This window comes from Wyeomyia smithii, chromosome 3, assembly GCF_029784165.1.
Source record: "Wyeomyia smithii strain HCP4-BCI-WySm-NY-G18 chromosome 3, ASM2978416v1, whole genome shotgun sequence".
Lineage (NCBI taxonomy): Eukaryota > Metazoa > Arthropoda > Insecta > Diptera > Culicidae > Wyeomyia > Wyeomyia smithii.
Window position 1 is genome coordinate 276,652,184 of NC_073696.1, and position 21,714 is coordinate 276,673,897.

At 39.5% G+C, this 21,714-nt stretch overlaps 2 protein-coding genes across 6 annotated transcripts in view; one reads left to right on the forward strand and one right to left on the reverse strand.

The window, feature by feature from the left end:
• The first annotated feature begins 3,092 nt into the window (after nt 1-3,092).
• Nucleotides 3,093-20,118, forward strand: LOC129727072 (ketohexokinase-like). 4 transcript variants are annotated; one of them, XM_055684483.1, is made up of 5 exons: nt 3,245-3,477; nt 3,914-3,961; nt 4,119-4,319; nt 4,379-4,705; nt 4,766-5,405. In XM_055684483.1, exons 2-5 carry the CDS (start codon nt 3,932-3,934, stop codon nt 5,207-5,209), a joined length of 1,002 nt encoding a protein of 333 aa, XP_055540458.1. In that variant the 5' UTR covers nt 3,245-3,477; nt 3,914-3,931; the 3' UTR covers nt 5,210-5,405. The 4 variants fall into 4 exon arrangements, with proteins under 4 accessions (XP_055540460.1, XP_055540458.1, XP_055540459.1 ...); XM_055684484.1 differs by having other exon boundaries at nt 3,932-3,961; XM_055684485.1 differs by lacking the exons at nt 3,914-3,961; nt 4,119-4,319; nt 4,379-4,705; nt 4,766-5,405 and adding exons at nt 18,638-19,060; nt 19,111-19,349; nt 19,408-20,118 and having other exon boundaries at nt 3,093-3,477.
• LOC129727070 (acyl-CoA:lysophosphatidylglycerol acyltransferase 1-like) overlaps nt 19,712-21,714 on the reverse strand; it is a 49,852-nt gene continuing 47,849 nt past the window's right edge. For both annotated transcript variants that reach the window (XM_055684481.1, XM_055684482.1), the window contains exon 8: nt 19,712-21,102. In XM_055684481.1, coding sequence (XP_055540456.1) covers nt 20,839-21,102 — 264 coding nt within the window. In that variant the 3' untranslated portion in view covers nt 19,712-20,838. The remainder of the gene's footprint in view (nt 21,103-21,714) is intronic.

Below are 21,714 nucleotides of genomic sequence, written 5' to 3' on the forward strand. Positions count from 1 at the left end.
TTACTTTATTTAGTAAACCTCCCACTGTAGGGACAGCGCAAAGGCTGCGATCAGCATAACCGACTTTGAATAACAAACTACCCTGTTAGAACGCATTCACAAAAGCAGTTAGTTCGACTATGCAGAGCTAATATGAAATCGATTCAATCAATCAGCAGGAACAGAATTTCTTCGTCTCGCACCTGCCAAGTTGCAACATGATGCAACACGCAACAGCGAGCAAACGAAATCGCTTGATGTTATAAGCCGCAACACGGTTAGGGGTTGAATCGTTGCGTGTGTGAGAGCACCATCGGTGTTTATTCGCTGGATACAAAAACCGAATGCGAATTGTGGAATAATTCGTCTAAAGAACATTAGAAAATGGTACAACTGAAAAGAAAGGCGTGGCCTATTTCGTAGCACCCTTCGGCTATAAAAGAGTTTCTTTGAGAAAACTAGCTACATTCATCAGTCGGATGGTGAGCTGGATGGACCGTCCACAACGTTGACAGCAGTAGCAGCAGATATCAGCACTCAGCAGTAACAAAAGATAGCAGCGGTTTGCGCCTGTGGCTGCCTTCAAATTAAACAAATCACGTGCCCTGTGGTTGGTCACCACGTCTCAGGCCTCTGTCAGGCTAAACGCCAACGCAAGCGATCGAGCGAGATTTTTGCGGTACATCAGCCAGCACTTTCTCTAATGGAAAAGTTGGATCATTTTGTTCAGAAGAATATTACTGTCGGTAATATTGCACAGATACGATTGCATCATATCCGATATGGAATTGAAAAATTGTTCTTTTGAGGACAAATAAAACACTTAATTTGAAGAGTTAATAGCTTTGGGTGCCAGTAGCAGTATGGTAACAGCCTCAGCGGTAGGTGCAGCCGATACTTCCATGAGGCCGATGTTATAAGAAAGTAAATGGAAGCGGCATGGCGAAACAGTTCGGGTGTTCTTAGACGCGCGTCATTTTTCGTTGTTGATATTATTCCCCACATGAAACGACGCGCTTTCTTACGATGGCGGCGGTATTAGCGGTAGATGCATTTGCCAACACTTACTCCAGTAAAGCCATGTCTAATTTTCATATGAAAACACCTTTCTATTGTGTTGGCCATGCGCATTAGGCCAGGCTAAACGCGAAAAGCGGCGCGAACCGATTCGCCGGCCGTAGGTTAATGTACAGCCGTAAGTAGAGCTGTGTAAAAGTATTCTACTTCAACTTGCGGTCGTGGCTTTGCACACAACCCTCCTGTGATTTTTCCATACAATCATTGCCCCCCCCCCCCCCCCCCCCTAATAGGATGCACGTTTTTACGCAGCAGATATCACACTTAAATTTAACTGCCGAGAACTCAGCAGCTGATAGTTATAGCGAATTTCTTCATTCCACTGCGTCAGGGCAAATCTGCCGTGGAATAAAGAAACAACATCGCGATTTACGACGCAAGTAAGAAGGAGATGCCAGATAATTGTTCACGAACTAAGCACGTGCGGTGGCGGGTTGAAGCTGACAAATTTTACAGTGCGCTTCGGGCAGCACGCCAGGTCAATACTGGGTCAAAATCGAGCGAATCAAGAAGTGCTTTGACAACAGTTAGGTTGCTTCCAGGTCAAAACGAGGTGAGCTGTTGGAAATAAAGACATTCGCTATTAAATTCGAAGTACAGTCCTTTTTGATTTTATCACGGTCAAAAAAAAATTTTTGTGTTGGATTCAATTGAAATTTATATTTTGAGTAAAATAATGCACTTTCATAGTTGAATGGAATATAAGTTCAAAATAAAAATGAATAAACAAGAAAAGGTTAGCTTCTGATATTTTTCTCCATTGCATTTTCGCGGACTTTCTCACGGCTATTATACATGTGATATCAATATGATTTGTACTGTACATTCTTAAGCATAGCTAGTAGAGTACAATGCTTGTTTATGTGAAATTGTGGAACCGCTAGATGTTATAATTTTTAAATCCTCGCTCTATGGGGACCATACTGTAGGGCTATTTGAGTTGTTAACAGATCTTTTTTCTCAACTGCTCGAATAATAGGTAATTTTTGGTTCAAAGTCAATGAAATACTTATTTCACGGTCCATTTTTTCTCAAAATTATGACCCCAATTTTTTTGTATCAGATATGACACTTGGTTGCCTCAGAAAATTAATCAAATAAATTGAGCTCATGAAACTATACCCATGCAAGGACACAAGGCACAAGTGAAAATGATGTTTCGAATACATTTTCTACAACTAGAAGTGCATTTTTCTTGATTTAAAGTTTTTTTTTTCAAAAAGCGTGATAAAAACGAAAAAAACCGTGATAAAATCGAGCGTGAATTTAGCGAGTAGTGATAAAAACGACTGTTGATAAAAGCGAAAAAGCACTGTATTTTACAAGTTTTCGAAAGAGATGTATTCTTATTTTTTTCTCAATGCTATAATTCCTCGGATAGTGAAAGCAATCAAAATAAAATCTTTTCACACAAGCGGTTCGAATATCGCCCAAGTTTTTTTTTTTAATTCTCTTATTCATTAAAAAATAACACTTCTTTTAAGTCTTCAACACCACCCAAGTGCACATGACTGCGGCTTAAACCAAAATTCCAAAATTTAAAACTATGAAATGATTAAAAAAATTCAAAATTTCAAATAAGTTGAGTACAGCAGCTGTATACAAACTGGCTGCAGAAATAATTTGCCTTGACGAAGTTGTATTTGGCAGCTTGTGTGAGTAACAAACTGTGCCCAAAAATGATTGTTTCTCTGATCGTTTTTTTCTCAATTTTTTAGTGAGTAACATTTATAATGGTGAGTAAAATTAGATTCGGAAAAGTACGCTGCACTTTTTCGAATACCGCTTCTAGAAAAAGGGACATCAAATGTGTGATATTCAAAATATAAATTGACTTGTTTCAAAAATCCTCTGTCGAATTCAACTTGAAATTGAGTAGTTTCAAACGAGCGTGCCCTAAGATGCCATAATTTCAACCGAGCCTTTGGCATCCCTATACCGAGTAACAGTGAATGACAATGAACTCATGTCCTGGGCTCAAATTAATTTGTGCCCGCTGTCAGCAGTAAGATGAAGATGTATGAAAAGAAGCGGTGATGTGCTATCTCGTTTACACATATGTTGGGATGTCAGCCCTTGAAACATGGCGTGATGCCAAAGGGGTGATTTCAACCGAACCCAAAATTATAGCAAAACCATATACCACATTCGGATGATGATGACAGCTGTTTGTTTTGTTCGCATTTGCTTGCATCTGCCCGATCTTCTTTTTTTTGCGCATATTGCACACAGTTGTTCAGTCGCTCAATGTTGAATGTGTATTTTTTTGCGCATTCGTTTTTTATCGAATTCTCTCCGATAGAATTTTATTATTAGGCGCTAAACTGTGTTTGCAAATAGAGAATAACGCAAACCCCATCGATCGGTGTGTGACCTTTAACGGACTTAAGTCTGTTACTTTTTTCAACAGAACAAAACAAGGTAGGTGCTGCTGCTTCCGTTCTATTTCACGGTGAAAGGTGTTTCGAAACCGAATTTCTCGCATTCTAAAGTCGCATGCCTAAGTCATTCACTTATCAGTGGTACCACCTATCTTTGTATATATTCTGTATGCCTTTGATAAGTAACATTGGTGGAAGAGGGGCCTCGCGTCTTGCATGAACCTAATCAGTGCACTAATGCATTAGAGGCACATTTCGTCTGTTGGCCCAGTCCAGAGCCAGCAGCGCGCGACAAGGGTCAAAGGTCATTCCATTCACAAAATCGTTGATTGCGCATTGGAATCGCCGTCAGTATCGTTTGTTGAGTTTGTTAGATTGACTGACCGTCTGTCACAGTGTGCAGCAGCCAATAATGCTTATAATTGTTTGATTTTTTGTTCTTTCCTGTTTGGCTTAACTCGATCGACACTCTCTAGTCACTACACATACTGAAGATGTCTAGTGGAAAAGTGCTTATGAAACATGTAAGTAACAACCAGAACTTTTGTGTCGGACACTCACAGTAAGAACTTGATTTAATTTTATTTCTCTCAATGTGATGACTTTTTTTGTTTGTTTATCATTATTATCACAAGAGAAACGTTTCGAGATCAAAACCTGATAGTCTGCTTTCTCTTCCAGGATTCGCAAGCATCATACATTCCGGCGTGGCTCGAGTGCCACAGAAAACCGGTTTCAATGATCCTCAGACTGTATTCCAGCTTCATCCTATTCTGGGACTTTTGCATTATACTGGTTTACTTTGCGTTGCAACTGCTTCGGTCGCTTTACCAAATGGTAAAGCCACCGAAACGAAAATCGGTTGCCGGAGAAATTGTAGCGGTAAGTAATCTAATCGTTGCGATAAAGTGGGTAAATGATAGAACGCTTTTTGTTTGCAGATTTTTGGTACCAGTCGTGGCCTTGGACGTGACTTGGCGGTTCAATTAGCCGAACAGGGCGCCACGGTAGCCTGCGTCGATATCAACGCAGCGGAAAATGATGTGCTGGTCAGGAGTATCAACTCTAGCGGTTATATAGCCCATGCGTTTGAGTGCGACGTGACTAACAAGAATGACGTAATTCGGACGACGAACGCCATCGAGAAGAAGTTCGGCCACATCACAATGCTGTTCCACTGCTGTGGAGTGCCTAGTCCACGCTCTCTAATAGCAGATGCACCGCCGATCCAGGCCACCCTAGAGCTGAGTGTTGTTTCGCACTTTTGGGTAAGGGGTGATGATATCTCCTATGACGAAGATTGATCTCAAATCTATACATTTTTTCAGCTTTTAGAAGCAATCCTGCCCAAAATGAAGCGTAACAATCATGGCCACATTGTATTTCTCACGTCGGTAGCGGGCCTGAGCGGTGTGAAGCATCAGACGCCACTGTCGGTTGCCCAGTTTGCCGTGCAGGGTCTTTTCGAGTCGGTGCTGGATGAGCTTCGCATCGAGAAGTTCCATGGTAGCATTCACACCTCGCTAGTGCATCTGTATCCGTTCGTGATTACGCCCAAGTGCCGCAATGACATCCGGATGCGTATACCGTCGGCGTTCGGGACCATCCCGTCGGAGGAAGCTGCCCGCCGGATCATCGAGGGCGTCCGGGGAAATCAGCTTGAGATTAGCATTCCCAAATACATGCTGCTGTTGGGACACGTGGTGAGATTATTGCCCCGGCGGGCAACTCTGCTACTGCGCGAACTGTTCGACACTGGTGTGGAGTTTTGAGACTCATGGAACAACACCACTGCAAACCGATGCCATATTGATTCTATCTGTTTTTCGTTACGTAGAACTCGACATTTACCATACCGAAGATTGATATTTTGTGTTCACTACTAACACAACTATTAATGTATTATAATAGTCATGCCTGTAAAGCGGAGATCGTATTTAATATCGCGAATAAAAACTAGTATTGACATCACAGAGTTTTTATTTTGGGAGATTTCCACGGAATCCAAACGCTGATTCTTATTAACGGCCGAATACGGCATTCACATTCTAAATTCGATTAAACCAAATAATGAAGATTCGATCAAACTGATCATGTCAAGTTTGCCTCGTTAATCCTTCTAGACCAGTACTGCGAAAACCAATGCGAGGTTTATACAAGTCAGCTGGCTGCGCAACGCATGGTCCGATACTTATCGTAATCATATTATCAGTAGTGTACCAAAATTCGCAAATCATGAACTGTATTTTCGATTTTATCCATCATTTTTTATTTATTTATGTGAGGGCGTTAAAAATTTTTGCAGTCACTGACGTAACGAGCAAAATGTTTTTTTTTTTAATTTTTTTTTTATGCCCAGCTGTAGCGTTAATACGCTGGAATCTAAGGCTGGGATTTTGAGCGGAATCTAACAGCATTACAGAAGAGCGTAGCCATGTTGCTTACTTCTATCTGATCTGGCTGTCTGATACGGCTATCTGATAGATTCCAAGTTTGGTTTCGGATTGTTTTATTGGTTACTGTTGCACTAGGCTCAAGTTATATAATGAATGTAAGGTCAAAACCTCCAGGAGCAATTCAACCTGACAAGACCAAAGTCACAGATGAACAAATTTACTCTGGACTGGAGGTTCCAACGGTAAATATATGATTTGAATGGAGAACGTACCTGTTATCACCGGTTCATATTACCGATTTTACCTTACATACCACAGTAGTGTTGGCTATACCTTTCCAAGCCATCCAACCGTTGGTACTTATGTCGGTAGTCTTCCTCGTGTTCTTGGTCATTCCTCCTCACGTCTGCTACCTTTATTCATCCCGTCATCTGTCCTCGATCGCTCTCTTTGACATGTCCCATGCAAGACCGTTCGCGTTCCTGCCCTATGTCACGTACCTGGTTCTTTTCGTTGTTCTACTGCGGCAATTTTCATCTCTCAGCCGCAGAACGATAAAAAAAAAAAGAGAGAAGGGAGTGGATTAACAACAAAACCAAACAGTACAATCAACACACATCCACATTTACGCTGTCAACATATTTAAACCCTTTAACCACCCATAGACGCAAGAGAGTCATTCTAGCAGAAAAAGGGAAAAACCACGGGGATGGCATCGCTGTCAGCTACCATACATTTGACGCGTTACCAACATCACTGGCACTGGCACCCGAAAAATGGTCAGTTCACCCTTTTCTTATGTCGATTCGGGCAAACCGGTTAAATGTTGACTGCAATTATTGATAGCATATCAGACAGTTTTGAGCAATTTCTCAAGGTTTTTACATGGTATGTGATATTCTAAGTGATATTTAGTCTGCTACCTTTATTCATCCCGTCATCTGTCCTCGATCGCTCTCTTTGACATGTCCCATGCAAGACCGTTCGCGTTCCTGCCCTATGTCACGTACCTGGTTCTTTTCGTTGTTCTACTGCGGCAATTTTCATCTCTCAGCCGCAGAACGATAAAAAAAAAAGAGAGAAGGGAGTGGATTAACAACAAAACCAAACAGTACAATCAACACACATCCACATTTACGCTGTCAACATATTTAAACCCTTTAACCACCCATAGACGCAAGAGAGTCATTCTAGCAGAAAAAGGGAAAACCACGGGGATGGCATCGCTGTCAGCTACCATACATTTGACGCGTTACCAACATCACTGGCACTGGCACCCGAAAAATGGTCAGTTCACCCTTTTCTTATGTCGATTCGGGCAAACCGGTTAAATGTTGACTGCAATTATTGATAGCATATCAGACAGTTTTGAGCAATTTCTCAAGGTTTTTACATGGTATGTGATATTCTAAGTGATATTTAGTTTATTAGTTGTGCCCCAAAACAAACTGAAGCAAACTGTGACAGCAGAGAAAGTAGTTTTGGGATAAACGGTACAGAAATAGATGTTCGTAACGCTTGAAGGCTACCATACCATTCCCTTGGGAAAAACGTAAAACTGATAACGAATTTCTTTATTCCACTGGGTCAGAGCACACCCGCCCCTGGAATAAAGAAACGACCCCGCAACTCACGACGCAAGCAAGAAAGACAAGCCAGACAGCTGTCGACCTTCAATGCATGGGGCATTGGTATACCGAAATTAACAAAAGTTACGATGCGCGACTAACTGTTTTTGAGGTGCCAAATGCGCGATAATGGGTCGAATCAAAGAGAAAAAAGAAACGTTCCGACAGCAGTCCGATTGTAACTGGGATTGACATATGGGAATAAAGAAATTCGCGCAGTTAAAATAGCTGATATTTAGTGAAGAAAAAAAACACACACACACATGTATATATATATATATATATATATATATATATATATATATATATATATATATATATATATATATATATATATATATATATATATATATATATATATATATATATATATATATATATATATATATATATATATATATATATATATATATATATATATAGAAAAATGATAATATGAGTAGTAGTAGTAGTTGTGAGAGAAATTAGAAGGGTTAGTAATGCTACTTTATATCTATGAGTGCAATGGGTGAACGTCAGTCACGAGGTTTTGTTAGTAATGTTAGGGTTAGTATAAACCTCGCTTAAGCCCTACCGACCCCGCCAGTATTTAGTTTTGTTAGGTCATGCGAGACTAAAACCAGCGGTGTGATAAGTCAAGCGTAATCAAACATAACGAATGCTATTATGGTGATTATTGAATATTGAGTTGTTACTATTATGTTATTACTATATTATTATTTATATTATTCAGCTGGGCATAAAAAAAAATAAAAAATTATTATTTATATTATTAGTTGTCTAATCAAAAATTGCGTTAGGAAATACGCTTGACAGATCACCGTCAAGTCCTCCACCCATGGGTAGGGACTGACGTAACGAGCAAAATGTTGTTAGCGAACACGAGTGAAACTTGGCTGGTGACAACTGAGCTACTGGTCCAAAATCCAGCCAACTCGCTATCTACAATACCAAAATTGGTCAGACGAGTAACTCGTCGCTCGTTGCGTCTGCAGAAACATAAGGTGGAATGTTTTCAATGATATTGAGGCAGAGACTCAAGGTTGTTTATCGTGGTCTCCCTGACATGGCAGTACACCTTATTAGGAAGGAACTGAAAGCAAAAGGACTCAAGCCAATCCAGATCTACAAGATGACGCACTACAAGACCCGGAAGTACCGTTACCAGCTGTACCTCGTGAACCTAGAGAAAAATTCAACGTGCCTGGCGGATCTGCAGTCCGTTTGAGCTCTTTTCCACATCATTATAGCCTGGGAGCGCTACAAACTAGTGCGGCGTGACGTAATCCAGTGCTCTAACTGCCTGCTGTTTGGACACGGGACTCATGATTGCCATGTGGCCTGATGCTTGCCAACTGATGGAGACCGCCGATCAGGCCCAACTGTGGGGCTGCTTAGAAAGCAACCAGTAAAAGATACGAGTTCATCGAGATTCGAAAGCGAGCCTCCACCAAGAAGGCCCGGGGCATTTGCCCCCCTCCTCTCTAATCCGGGCCTGATCACGGGAACGCATCACAAACCTGAGGTGAAGGTTTCCCTTCCCGATTTTCGGTTTATCCGGCTGGATCGAACCCATTCTACTGGAAGGGAAAGGAAATCAACACCCGAGACGATATCCCTGCACAACTACGACATGATCTGGCTAACAAATTCGGCAGCGGGCGAAGAAATTGAACGCTCGGCAAGTGGTGTGAAGCAACCGAAGACAGCACCAGAATGTCATCATCCTGGCGGAAGACCTTGTGACCGGGCACTACAATATCTTAGCACGGAAGTGCCCTTCCATAATCTCCCGGCTCGGGGTTTACTCTATCCTGGACATCTTACTCCCTCCGTGGTTCCAGTGGTGTTCAGAGCTATCTTTGGACCACTATCCGGTGGTGCTGACCTTCGATGCCAGTACCAACGAACTGGTGGCCGATCCAAAAAGATCATGAGCAACCGGCTGACCAAGGTCATCCAGAAACGAGTAAAAGATCTGCGAAACCGCGAGTTTGGCCATAAGCTCCGCCAGATTCCTGCAAATTCAAAATCTTTCTGGTTTCTCACCAAAGTTATTATTTTTAAATAAGATCAAAACCCATCTTTCCGGCTAAACATCGTCAGCCCTTTCGCACTGGCTGTTTCTGAGGGAGTTGTCATTATCGACAATTTGAACAGTTTGATTCCAGAGGTAGCAAGAGTGACGGCGGATGAGCTCATCGGTCTAGCGAGGAAATTTAGGAACATGAAGGTTTCCGGCTCAAGCAAATGAGCCTAAACTCATTTGCTTTTGTAGCACGCAGGCATCCCAATTATACAGTCTTTTTCTACTGTCTTCTAAAGATATGTTTTCTGTTGCTGTTTTGTTCGTGATACCTATCCGCACTGACAGTCCGATAGTCACATTGAGAACGTATTAGCAAAAGAAAATCACAAAAGGAAACGAACAATGTACTCCGTGTGTCGATTCGGCATTATTTGGAGAATTACTTTGGAATTGCGAATGTAGAAAAGAGAAGAGGCTGTTTTTATACATACGTTCGTGTCCGCACTATACAAACAGCGCGTTTCGGTGAAAGCCCGAATCCACCGAAGGTATTTTCCCTCCCTTTTTTGATTTGCCTATAATGGATGTCGTATGACGACTGTTGAAAAAGGCTGTGGGAAGAAGAAGCGTAAGGACTGCTCGGCAACTCACCGACAGCCTCGGCAGCAAACTCGGCAATAGAGCGACTGTGCACTGAAGGATGTGTGGATCGCATGTTATATATGTTATATACAACCATATATGCTATCGTCGACATGGGAAATATCCTTCTATCCTAAGAGCTATCGTCCAATCAGCTTATTCCATGTCCTCTTCAAGCTGTTTGAAAAGTCGATCCAGAGCCGTCTGCTCTTATTCACCGATGAGAATGCTGTCCTCTCTGAGGAACAGTTCAAGTTTCTTAAGGACAGGGCTATCACCCACTAACTCATTCGAGTTACCAACATCATCCAGCGGAACAAGTCAGTGTCCAAGATGACACCAATGGTGCATTCAAAAGGCTTTCGACATTGTGTGACATGATGGCTTGGTATACAAACTGCATCGACACAATTTTTTATATTTTTGAATAAGACTATCGATAACTGTCTCTCGGACAGAGCTTTTCGAGTTACCTTGCACGACGTGTGCTCAGAGCAACTTAACGTCGATGCAAGAGTGCCCATAGGTAGCATCTTGGGTCCACTCCTGTACAACATCCACACCCCCACACCTACAGGGAGGCCTGGATGCTTTGAATGAGTACTAAACCTACTGGAAAATTGTAATCGAAGCGGCTAAGCTAAGACTCAGGTCATTTTGTCCCCCCATTCGAGATCGAACAGGCCTGTTCCTGCCGACGATTGCAGAGTACGGCTCAGTGACTCCCTCATAGCTGTCCAACGTGGTGGTTTATGTTGGTTTGGACAGTCATGTGATTCTTAGGACACATGTCGAAAGACTGTGAACAAATGCAGCATCCTCATAAGGGCACTATATCCCCTGTAGGACATCGAAATTGTGTCATTCTCTGTGTAATTACAGCTGATCTGGCAATATCGGAGTAGCAACCGCGGGCGGTCAATCATGCTCATGCTTATGTAGGACATCGAAATTGTGTCAGTAGAATAAGATGACTCTACAGATGGAAGGGCTGTGCCCGGACACACAGGCTGAGGCTCCAGCGCGTCTAAAATAAAATAATAAAAATGATGCCAAACCTATCCCCCTGGACTAAAACCAACCGAGGTGCACGAGCTCGCGAATTTGAGTTCCTTGGCAGTTAAAATCGACCGCTACTGCATCAAATATGGCGGGAGTACGCGATTGTTCGCGAGCTTTAGTATTACGGTTGTATAAGACAGTAGATTTCAGTAAGTAGTTTATTTCTTAAAATTTCCTAATTTAAAAACTAGATGTTTGAACATCAAAAAATCAATTCAAGGCCACAGCGAAACCAGAAAACATAAAAGAAAAAATCAAAAGTGGAATGCTTTAACCACAAACCACTTATATTGTAAAATATTGTACGATTCAAAACACTAAAAATTACATTGAAAATAAAGTAAAACAAAAACGTTGATCAATACCTTGAATCCTCTCTCAAAAAGCATTTCGTTGTATTCCGACCGTTTGACGATGACAAGAAGTCTCAGTTCTTATTAAAAAACGATACTGAATAACCTTCTTGCGGTCTTTTACTCTTTCTGTGGCATGTCCAGTACATCGCAATGTTTTCGCCAGCTTTATTATTATTCGACCAATCTGAAAAAAATGTATCGTACTGATTGAACGTAACGACAAATTGATATATCTAAATTTTACCTGAAGAATGAATAACCCACACTGGAACACTTCCTCGTCGATTGGTCGCAAAAGAAATTCGGAGAGATGCGGATTTTGTATTTGTTACGGCATTTACCAGCTTGCCCACGATGGTCATATAAAGTGTGTAATTGATCCGGACTACACGACTATTCATTTCGAACTTTGTTGGTCGAAGGTATTTGATTTGGTTATCCGAAGCCAAGCCTTGGTGCTACATTCCGATTCAAACCTCGACCTTCTGTTTGTCACACACAGACTCCGCAACCAACTGTTTAGTGTACAGGACAATTGCGGGGCTAGCGCTACAGTCCTACTGGCGCTAACAGTCTTCTCCCGAGCCGAGACTCGAACCTACGACGACTGGGCTTGTTAGGCCAGCATCGTGCATCGGGACCAGCTGGGAAGTGATTTGGTTACCCGTGTTAGATTTTCATTGTAGAGTAACATCCGTCGTTTCATTAACTAATTGAACCCGAATAGGTCTACAGTATCTTGTCGAGGATGGTGTTGGATTTCGAAATAGGATTTTAGAACCTGTTTCAGCCTTAACTAGAGTCAGGGAAGTTGGGAATAATTTCGCATCATTCATCCACCTTAGTACCGTCTTCGTCATCAGTAAATTTTTGAATTTCGGTTTTTCGGTTATGTACAACTATTTATCTGTTCAAATATATGATGCCATACAAACGTAGAAGATTACACTGAAAAAGTATATTTCCTTACTGAAGAATTTTCGAAGTATCTGTTCCATGAAATCACAAATCATCGTTCGGAAATCAGGTATGTAGTTGGTACGGTTTTGTATAACTGAGACCCCAGAAACATGCATACATAAAGCATTATTTTTCTCACTGATTAATGAGTTGTCGAGTACCAAAGTTTAACTACTTATAGACACAGCCGGATTTACACATTTTGGGGGGGGGGCACATTTTTGGGGTGAGAGACCCATCACGAAAAAAAAATATTCTGTTGCATTGAGTCTTTATTTATTCCTGATGATTTTGAACGCAATGAAGAGTGAACGGTTGTCAGTTTTGGCATTGCTGGAGCAGAAAATTGTTAATTTTACTACATTAAATGAAGGAGCAGCTTATTGCTTTAAAAGTGAAAGAGCAGCTAAACTAAAAGAGTTAGATGCTTGGTGTCAAAGAAAAAAAGAATAGACTCCAATGTTTAATTTAGTTAACAATAAAAAATTGCAGTTTGTTTTCAAAAAAACATTTGATTTCACATCTGTCCTCATCTAAGTGCTTCTCATTCTCTCTAATTCGACGTTTTTAAGACACTATTAATTACGAAATTTTCTCAGCTTTCCAACGAATTGAACTAGCTATCATACTTTTTGTGCTAGACTCTGTTAAAGCCAAACATAACCGAAAACTGAAAAAAGTGAATAACTCTGCAGTAAGTAAATTTTGGCCATATGCGTAGAGGAATTTGTTTCATCAAATAGGGTTTTCTATCACCCCTTGAAGGATTTTAAGTGAGCTCCCTAACATCCTTATAACGGATAAGTTTCCAGCATAAAACCCTTATATGTAAATCCGGCTTTGCTCATAAGTCCTAACTTAAAAAAAAAAGCATTTCATGTGATGCCTCGTTGTCTTTTTCTCCTCTATAAAAGTTCTGTAACTTTACTGAAAGGAAAATCAACCAAAAGTTTTTTTCTATGATAGTACCATGACGCGCTCTAATTTCGTGCACTTTGTGTCAAAATATGAAAAAAATATCAAATATAAGAGAATGCTTAAAAATGTATGTTTAAAGGGGAACATAAATGGTAAACCAGGATCAAAAAATTTATTTTCAGCATTTCCGTTATATTATTGTGAACATTTTATCGTTTTACTTCACTACGCGAAAATTTTCTGTTTAATATTGAGCATTTATATACCACTACATCAAAATACATTTGTAGAATGTTTATGTTAAAAATCCAAAGCAAAACAAAAAAAAACTTTTCTTTCAGCATCTTTTACTATTACTTATGCTTCACTATACTCGTAACTATTTCACAGCTTTAAAATGCATGAATTTTGAAATATTATTTATTACTCACCAGTGTGAAACGTTTTTTTTTTTTTTTTTTTTTATAAGGGGGGATTTGTTAGTAGCTTAAGTATTTATGATAAATATTAGTAAATAATGAGTATGTGTGTCCAATCACAAATGGTGACTTCTCAACACTGTTAGAAATTTGTAATTTTAATTGTTAGGATTTGTTTGCTTTCGCAATTAGGACTTATCATTCGTAGGGATTTAAACCTACTTGTCAGAAAAGGGGAAGTAAACTTACAACTAACTTAATTGCTAACTTATTGGCTATAAAGAGAGCTTATCGTAGCAATTGAGGATTGCAACGATTTTTGTCGAAAATTGTTAATAATTTTATTTGACATAGCTTCTAGTGGTTCAACACCAGTAAGTCTATGTAATTCGAGTGTACCAAACCAAGGAGGACGCTTCAAAATCATTTTCAGAATTTTATTCTGAATCCTTTGGAGCGTTTTCTTCCTTGTTGAACAGCAACTTGACCAGATCGGTACAGCATAAAGCATTGCTGGTCTAAAAATTTGTTTGTAAATCAAAAGTTTGTTCTTTAAACAAAGTTTAGAATTCCTGTTAATGAGAGGATATAAACATCTCGTATATTTGATGCACTTGGCTTGTATACTCTCAATGTGCTCTTTGAAAATAAGTTTTTTATCATAAATTAGTCCCAAGTACTTAACCTCGTCGGACCAACTTAAAATAACCCCATTCATCTTGACAACGTGATTATTGTTTGGCTTGAGGAAAGAAGCCCTAGGCTTATGTGGAAAAATTATCATTTGAGTTTTAGAAGCATTGGGAGAGATTTTCCACTTTTGCAAGTAGGAAGAAAAAATATCTAAACTTTTCTGCAATCGACTGCATATGACACGAAGACTTTTTCCTTTTACGGAAATGCTTGTGTCATCGCAGAACAATGACTTTGTGCATCCTGGAGGCAAATCAGGAAGATCTGAAGTGAATATGTTGTACAGGACTGGACCCAAGACTGAACCTTGAGGCACACCTGCTCTGACAGGAAATCTATCAGATTTTGAATTCTGATAGACAACCTGCAGAGTTCGATCAGTAAGATAATTTTTTAAAATTTTGATTAGGAAAATTGGAAAATTAAAAGTTTGCAATTTCGCAATCAAACCTTTATGCCAAACACTGTCGAATGCTTTTTCTATGTCTAAAAGAGCAGCTCCAGTGGTATAACCTTCAGATTTGTTAGCTCGTATCATATTAGTAACTCTCAGCAATTGATGAGTTGTGGAATGCCCATGGCGAAATCCAAACTGTTCATTTGCAAAAATTGAATTTTCGTTGATGTGTGACATCATTCTGTTAAGAATAACTCTCTCAAATAGTTTACTTATTGAAGAAAGCAAACTGATTGGTCGATAACTTGAAACTTCAGCTGGGTTCTTATCCGGTTTTAAAATGGGAGTAATTTTTGCATTTTTCCATAATTTGGGAAAATATGCAATTTTGAAGCAGCAATTGAAAATTTTCACTAAAAATTCCATTGTGCTCTCAGGGAGATGTTTGATTAGTATATTAAAGATTCCATCGTCACCAGGTGCTTTCATATTTTTGAAATTTTTAATAATTGATTTAATCTCATTCAAGTTAGTTTCAATTATTTCTGCAGGTAAAAAATTCTGGGAAGAAATTAAATCAAATAGACGTGTGACTTCATTTTCAATTGGACTCACAAAATTCAAATTTGAGTTATGAACACTCTCAAACTGCTGAGCAAGTCTTTGAGCCTTTTGTTCATTGGATACAAGAAAACGTTCACCATCTTTTAAAACTGGAATAGGCTTTGAAGGTTTCTTAAGAATCTTCGACAGCTTCCAAAATGGTTTTGAATATGGTTTCAATTTTTCAACTTTAGTCTCAAAATTTTGATTTCTCAGAAGAGTAAATCTATGTTTAACCTCTTTCTGTAAATCTTTATAAATAGTTTTAAAAACAGGGTCACGAGAACGTTGATATTGACGTCTGCGGACATTTTTCAAACGAATTAGAAGTTGAAGATTTTCGTCAATTATTGGTGAATCAAATTTCACTTGAGTCTTTGGAACAGAATAATTCCTGGCATCAACAATTGCACATTTTAATGCGTCCAAAGCGGAATCAATATTCACTTCGTTTTGCAAATCAAGCTCATTATTGAAATTTCTCTCAATATGAGTTTTGTATCTTTCCCAATTAGCCTTGTTATAATTAAAAACAGAGCTCATAGGGTTTATAACTGATTCATGTGATAAAGAAAAAGTTATTGGAAGATGGTCAGAATCAAAGTCAGCATGTGTGATCAAATCACTACACACATGACTTTGATCTGTAAGCACCAAATCAATTGTTGAAGGGTTTCTTACAGAAGAAAAGCATGTAGGACTATTCGGAGACAAAATAGAATAGTATCCTGAAGAACAATCGTTGAATAAAATTTTGCCATTGGAATTACTTTGAGAATTATTCCATGAACGATGTTTAGCGTTAAAATCGCCGATTATGAAAAATTTCGAACGATTTCTGGTGAGTTTTTGTAAATCACCTTTAAAATAATTTTTGAGCTCGCGTGTGCATTGAAATGGTAAATATGCTGCGGCAATAAATAAAATCCCAAGTTCAGTTTGAACTTCAATTCCCAAAGTTTCAATAACTTTCGTCTCAAGATGGGGAAGAGCACGATGTTTGATTCGGCGATGAATAACAATTGCAACTCCACCGCCGGAACCCTGAATCCTATCATATCTATGAACCAAGTAATTGGGATCATATTTTAATTTTATGTTAGGTTTCAAAAATGTTTCAGTAATAATTGCAATATGCACATTATTTACTGTTAAAAAGTTAAAAAGCTCATTCTCATTGGCCTTTAATGAGCGAGCATTCCAATTTAATATTTTAATTGTTTTATTTAAAATCATTGCTAAATTTTAAATTAGAAACAATTTTAATAGTAAAATTTGTGCCTATTTGAATGGCTTCAAACATTGATTTTGCCTGCAACATGGCGTTCATAAGATCGAACATTGCCTGTTGCAAAAAAGAAAGTTTACCTGCCGTAATAGGCCCCAGGCAGTTGACATTAGAAAAAATATTTTCGGCAGCGATATTAGCTGGAGTGATAGGTGTACAATTATTTTCTAGCCTGTTTTGCTTACCCATATTAACGGTCATTTTCGAACTACCAACACTAGGCGGTATAATGTTCGAACTACCTGTAACCTGTGCATAAGTTAAACGGGTATGCAAAGGAGTAGGTAAACTATGCGTCACTGGTACGCTTGGAGAATTTTGTTTTGAAGTTGGTTTTAATTGAGAAATTGAATTTTGTTTACCTTGCCTTGCCTTAACAATTGCTAAACGGACTGGGCATTGATAAAAATTTGACATATGGTTGCCGTTACAATTCGCACAGCGAAAATTTTTACTCTCTTTCACAGGACATGTGTCCTTTTTGTGAGAAGAGTCTCCACAATTAAGACATTTTTGGTCCATGTTACAGAATTTGGAACCATGGCCATAACGTTGGCAAGTACGGCATTGGGTGATATGCTTTTCACCTCCGCCATACTTCCTATAAATTTCCCACTTTACACGCACATTATACAAAGCATGTGCTTTTTCAAAAAATTTTAAGTTGTTAACCTCATTGCGGTTAAAATGAATTAGATAATTAACAAGGGAAATTCCAGTTCTCTGACTGTTTTCGCCTCGTGATTTTTGTTTCATTAGAATTACTTGGGTAGGGGCTATGCCAAGTAATTCTGTTAAAGTAAGTTTGATCTCATCAACGGTTTGATCGTTGGTGAGACCTTTCAAGACAACCTTGAACGGCTTGGCGTTCTTGGTGTCATATGTAAAAAATTTGTACATCTTGTCAGTTAAATACTGAACAAGACGATCACGACCCTTTACTGAGTCGGCTAATAAGCGGCAATCACCTCTACGGCCAATTTGATAGGTAACTTTAACGTCAGAAACAAACGTTGAAAGTTCCTTTTTGAATATATTAAATTCAGAAGAAATAGTTACCACAATAGGTGGAACTTTCTCCTTTTTTAAAGATTTTATATTTTGTATAGTTTCATTATTGGTAACTTCCATTTCACCAGCTTCTTGCTCAGGCAAAATATCAAAAGGATTGTCACTACAAACACTCGATGTGTCAGAAAGAGATGCCTCTCTTTTCCTCCCCGCAGCGATGCGAGGTTTCTTTTTCCGTCCAGCCATTTCAGGTGATACGAAAAAAGTTAAAACAAATGTTAAATTCAAAAGTAGGTAGTCTTGAGAAAGACTGATGGGAAATAACTTTCAGGTAGTCTTTAAAAGACACACTGACAAAACACAAACTTTGAAGCTATAGGCAGTCAAAGACCAGTCCACAAGCAACCGAAAAAACGTCTGACCTGTAGGACAGTTCAAGACGCACTCAGTGTGAAACGTTGATTACAACCAACCAATAAGTATTAATTCCTTCATAATCTATTTACACTACTAAAGCACGTGGCGTTGCGGAAAACAATGACGTCTATTCGAAACAGCCGCTTGCTTTGATCTCATAGCATTCTTGCGGCAAAACCTGCCGTTCTACGCAAAGTTGTCCCAGTTTCTATGGAGTTTCCTATAAACATGGGACAACTATCGGTGGAACGATAGAAACTTTCTCCCCAAAATTGTGATAAGCTTTGATTCATATTGACCATATGATATCCTCAAGAGACAACGATCGACTTTAGCATTAAATTCTTGAATTATACTCACTAAATTCTTCCATCTACATAGAAACGAATGACCGACAAGCGCATCCTTTGTGTGGGACTTTGCAACCTGGACATCATCCAGGTGTGCGACAGCTTCCCCGAAGAGGACTCAGACCAGCGGTCCACCATGAGCCGCTGGCAGCGAGGTGGCAATGCTTCCAATAATTGCACGGTGCTGGCGCTGCTCGGTGCCAGTGTAGAGCTACTAGCTACCTTCAGCGATTCGGAACATTTCGCGTACGCACTGCAAGATCTCGAGCGTCGTGGTGTCAAAACGGAGGCATGTGTTTTTCACAGCGGCTGCGAAATTCCGCTGTCAACGGTTTGGCTTAGCACCACCACCGGAAGCCGAACCATCGTTCACTCGAATCCCAATTTACCGGAGCTTACGGAAGCGGACTTCCGTAGGTGCAATCTGTTGCAGTACAGTTGGATTCATTTTGAGGTTGGTTAATCTTGTCACAATTTTTCGCTATTATTGTAGTTCTTCCGCAGGGTAGACGAAGCGCTAGTGAGATTGCAAAAATGATACAGCTTATCAGGGACTGGAACGATTCGAAGACTGTCACCGAGAAAATTATTATTTCCGTGGATTTGGAGAAACCACGGAGCTCCAATCTGCTGCTGATTCCCAACGTAGATGTTATTTTCCTTGGGAAGGACTTTGCCCGCTTTTTGGGTTTTAACTCGGCGCAGATTGCGGTGCGTGAATTTAAAAAACGGTTCCCTGGAAGGTAACTTAGTCTCATACGAGACTCTTGGAAAACTTGACAAATCTTTTCCTTGTTTCAGTTACATCTTAATCTGCCCATGGGGCAGTAGTGGAGTTTCTGCTGTGGATCAGCACGACGAATACCTAAGCTGTGGTGTTTACCCACCTGTAGTGATCCAGGACAGCCTAGGAGCAGGTGATACCTTCTGTGCAGGATGCATTTTCCAGCTTAACACAGGAGCTTCTCTGCAACAGGCTATTGAGTACGGCTCACGTTTGGCAGGGCTTAAAATCGGCGACTTTGGCTTTGACCATCTACAATCAAAAATAGACCAACTACTGGTCAGTTAGGCTTTCTCTCTTGTAAACCTCAAAACAACTCGCTAGGTTTTCGGTGAAACAAACTGCTACGGGGGAATGACGCTTTATTCTCTTCAAGTTTGCATTTACTTTCTCAAAGCAAATTAAAAGGAACATGTCTTACGTGATACCTGATGCGCTTAATTAACTAACTGTCCTACGATAGTAAAGAGAAAATCAACCTGAACAAAACGGTTTTTATTCCGTTGCGGAACAAGGACAACAAACTATCCTTGTCTTTTTTTTCACTGATTTCAGTTGTGCTACATTTATCCCTGCAATGTGCGCGCCAAAACTAACGGCCGGCATTTAATAGCTTTCTGCGCTTTAGAACAGAACTCATGCACTGTACTCCACAATCATTTCGTTTGGCCTGCCGCTGGTTTTAAATCGATCCGATTGTGTCCCGAATTGTAAGCGAGATATTTACAAAAAAACATTCGATAATTGAATAAAAATAAAACTAAAAACAACCGAGTTTTAGTTGATTACCTTCTTATTCACTAAAATCCAGCCCCTGTTTGTTCTGCTGGTTTGGGGAGCTAACCGTGCCACGTTAACTCGGGGATTACTCCGGTTACGGGGTTTTCGATTATCTTACAATTAAGGGGGTGTACACTAGAAACACATGCATTAGGGGGTCAGTATTGTTCGTCCGTTTTGTATAGGTCTGTTAGTTTGCTAGTTGTCTTTTTTCTTATTGCTTAGCTGCTGCAAGTTTTCACTGCCATCCACTAGTAAAGGGTGTACATTAAAAAAAAAACGATTGTTGGACTTCACACGCACACACAGACCGTTTGTTGAGGTGACAAAAACGACTTCTATTGACTAAAATTGTTTGTGTGAATGAACATTGTTGCACCGTTGAATTTATACACCAAAGGAACACTGGGATACGAGGTACCTCTAACTGTATGCATATTTTTTTCTTTTTCAACTCCATTATTTCTGCGTGTTTGCAAGCGAGTTTGTGTGCTAGTTTCATAAGAATAAATCCCTTGTATTTTTTGCGCTTTTTACGTTCACTCGTGCTTACTGTTTTGCTGCATTTTTTTTTCTTCCTGTGACCAGTTTAAGATTTCCTTCCTATTAAGTTAGTCTTTGTATATTGTTATTCTTTTTTTTTACACAAACTACGCACATGCATGGACTTAGCTGTTGCTAAGCAACGACACGTACATGACATTCGAGTAATTAATCAGCATCAGAATCAGCTGATAGTGGACATAGCTGGAGGTAATGAAGAACAAATGGATCAGAAGGAATCGTAGAAAATCCTGCTGCACCACGGTCGGTATCGTTGCCGACGAACCGCACGGAAACATTCCGGTGCGGTAGAATTCCTCCAGCAGTTTCTCCTTCTCGAAGAACCGATCGTACAGCCACCGTGTGAGAGATTCGTTATCTCGGGGAACCTGGCAAGGAAACGAAAAAGTTTAGCGGGTTGTAATTACAAAATAAAATAGAGGACTTTGAAAAAGTTTTGTGTGTGTTTTATTTTTTATTTTTTTTTTTTATAGGGGGGGGGGGAATTTGTAATGATTTATTTATGTACTAAAATATCTATTCAGAATTAGTATTGTGTGTTCTGCCACAAATGGTGACATTTCAACACTATTATATATATTTGTACGCTTTTTAGTATTATTGAATGTTATTAGCTTTCGCAGTTAAGATAATGTAATTGTAGGAAAATTATTAAACCTACTTGTCAAGAAAAAAAAAGGAATAAAGGGAATAAAACGAAACTTAAAATAAACTTAAAACTATCTTACTGACTATAAAGTGAGCTAATCGTTGCAATTGAGGATTGCAACGATTTTTGTCGGAATTTGTTGATAATTTGGCTTGACACATTTTCCAATGTTTCTACATTAGTGAGCCTATGTAGCTCGTTCGTGCTAAACCAGGGAGGACGCTTCAAAATCATTTTCAAAAGTTTATTCTGAATCCTTTGAAGTGTCTTCTTTCTGGTTGTACAACAACTTGTCCAGATGGGAACTGCATATAACATTGCTGGCCTAAAA

What these genes read in the sequence shown, in the direction of transcription:
- LOC129727072 (XM_055684483.1), top strand. Translation starts at nt 3,932, where the DNA reads ATGTCTAGTGGAAAAGTGCTTATGAAACAT. An exon ending in GAAAAGTGCTTATGAAACAT is followed by an intron (nt 3,962 to 4,118) that starts GTAAGTAACAAC and finishes TTTCTCTTCCAG; the next exon opens with GATTCGCAAGCATCATACAT. An exon ending in GTGTTGTTTCGCACTTTTGG is followed by an intron (nt 4,706 to 4,765) that starts GTAAGGGGTGAT and finishes ACATTTTTTCAG; the next exon opens with CTTTTAGAAGCAATCCTGCC.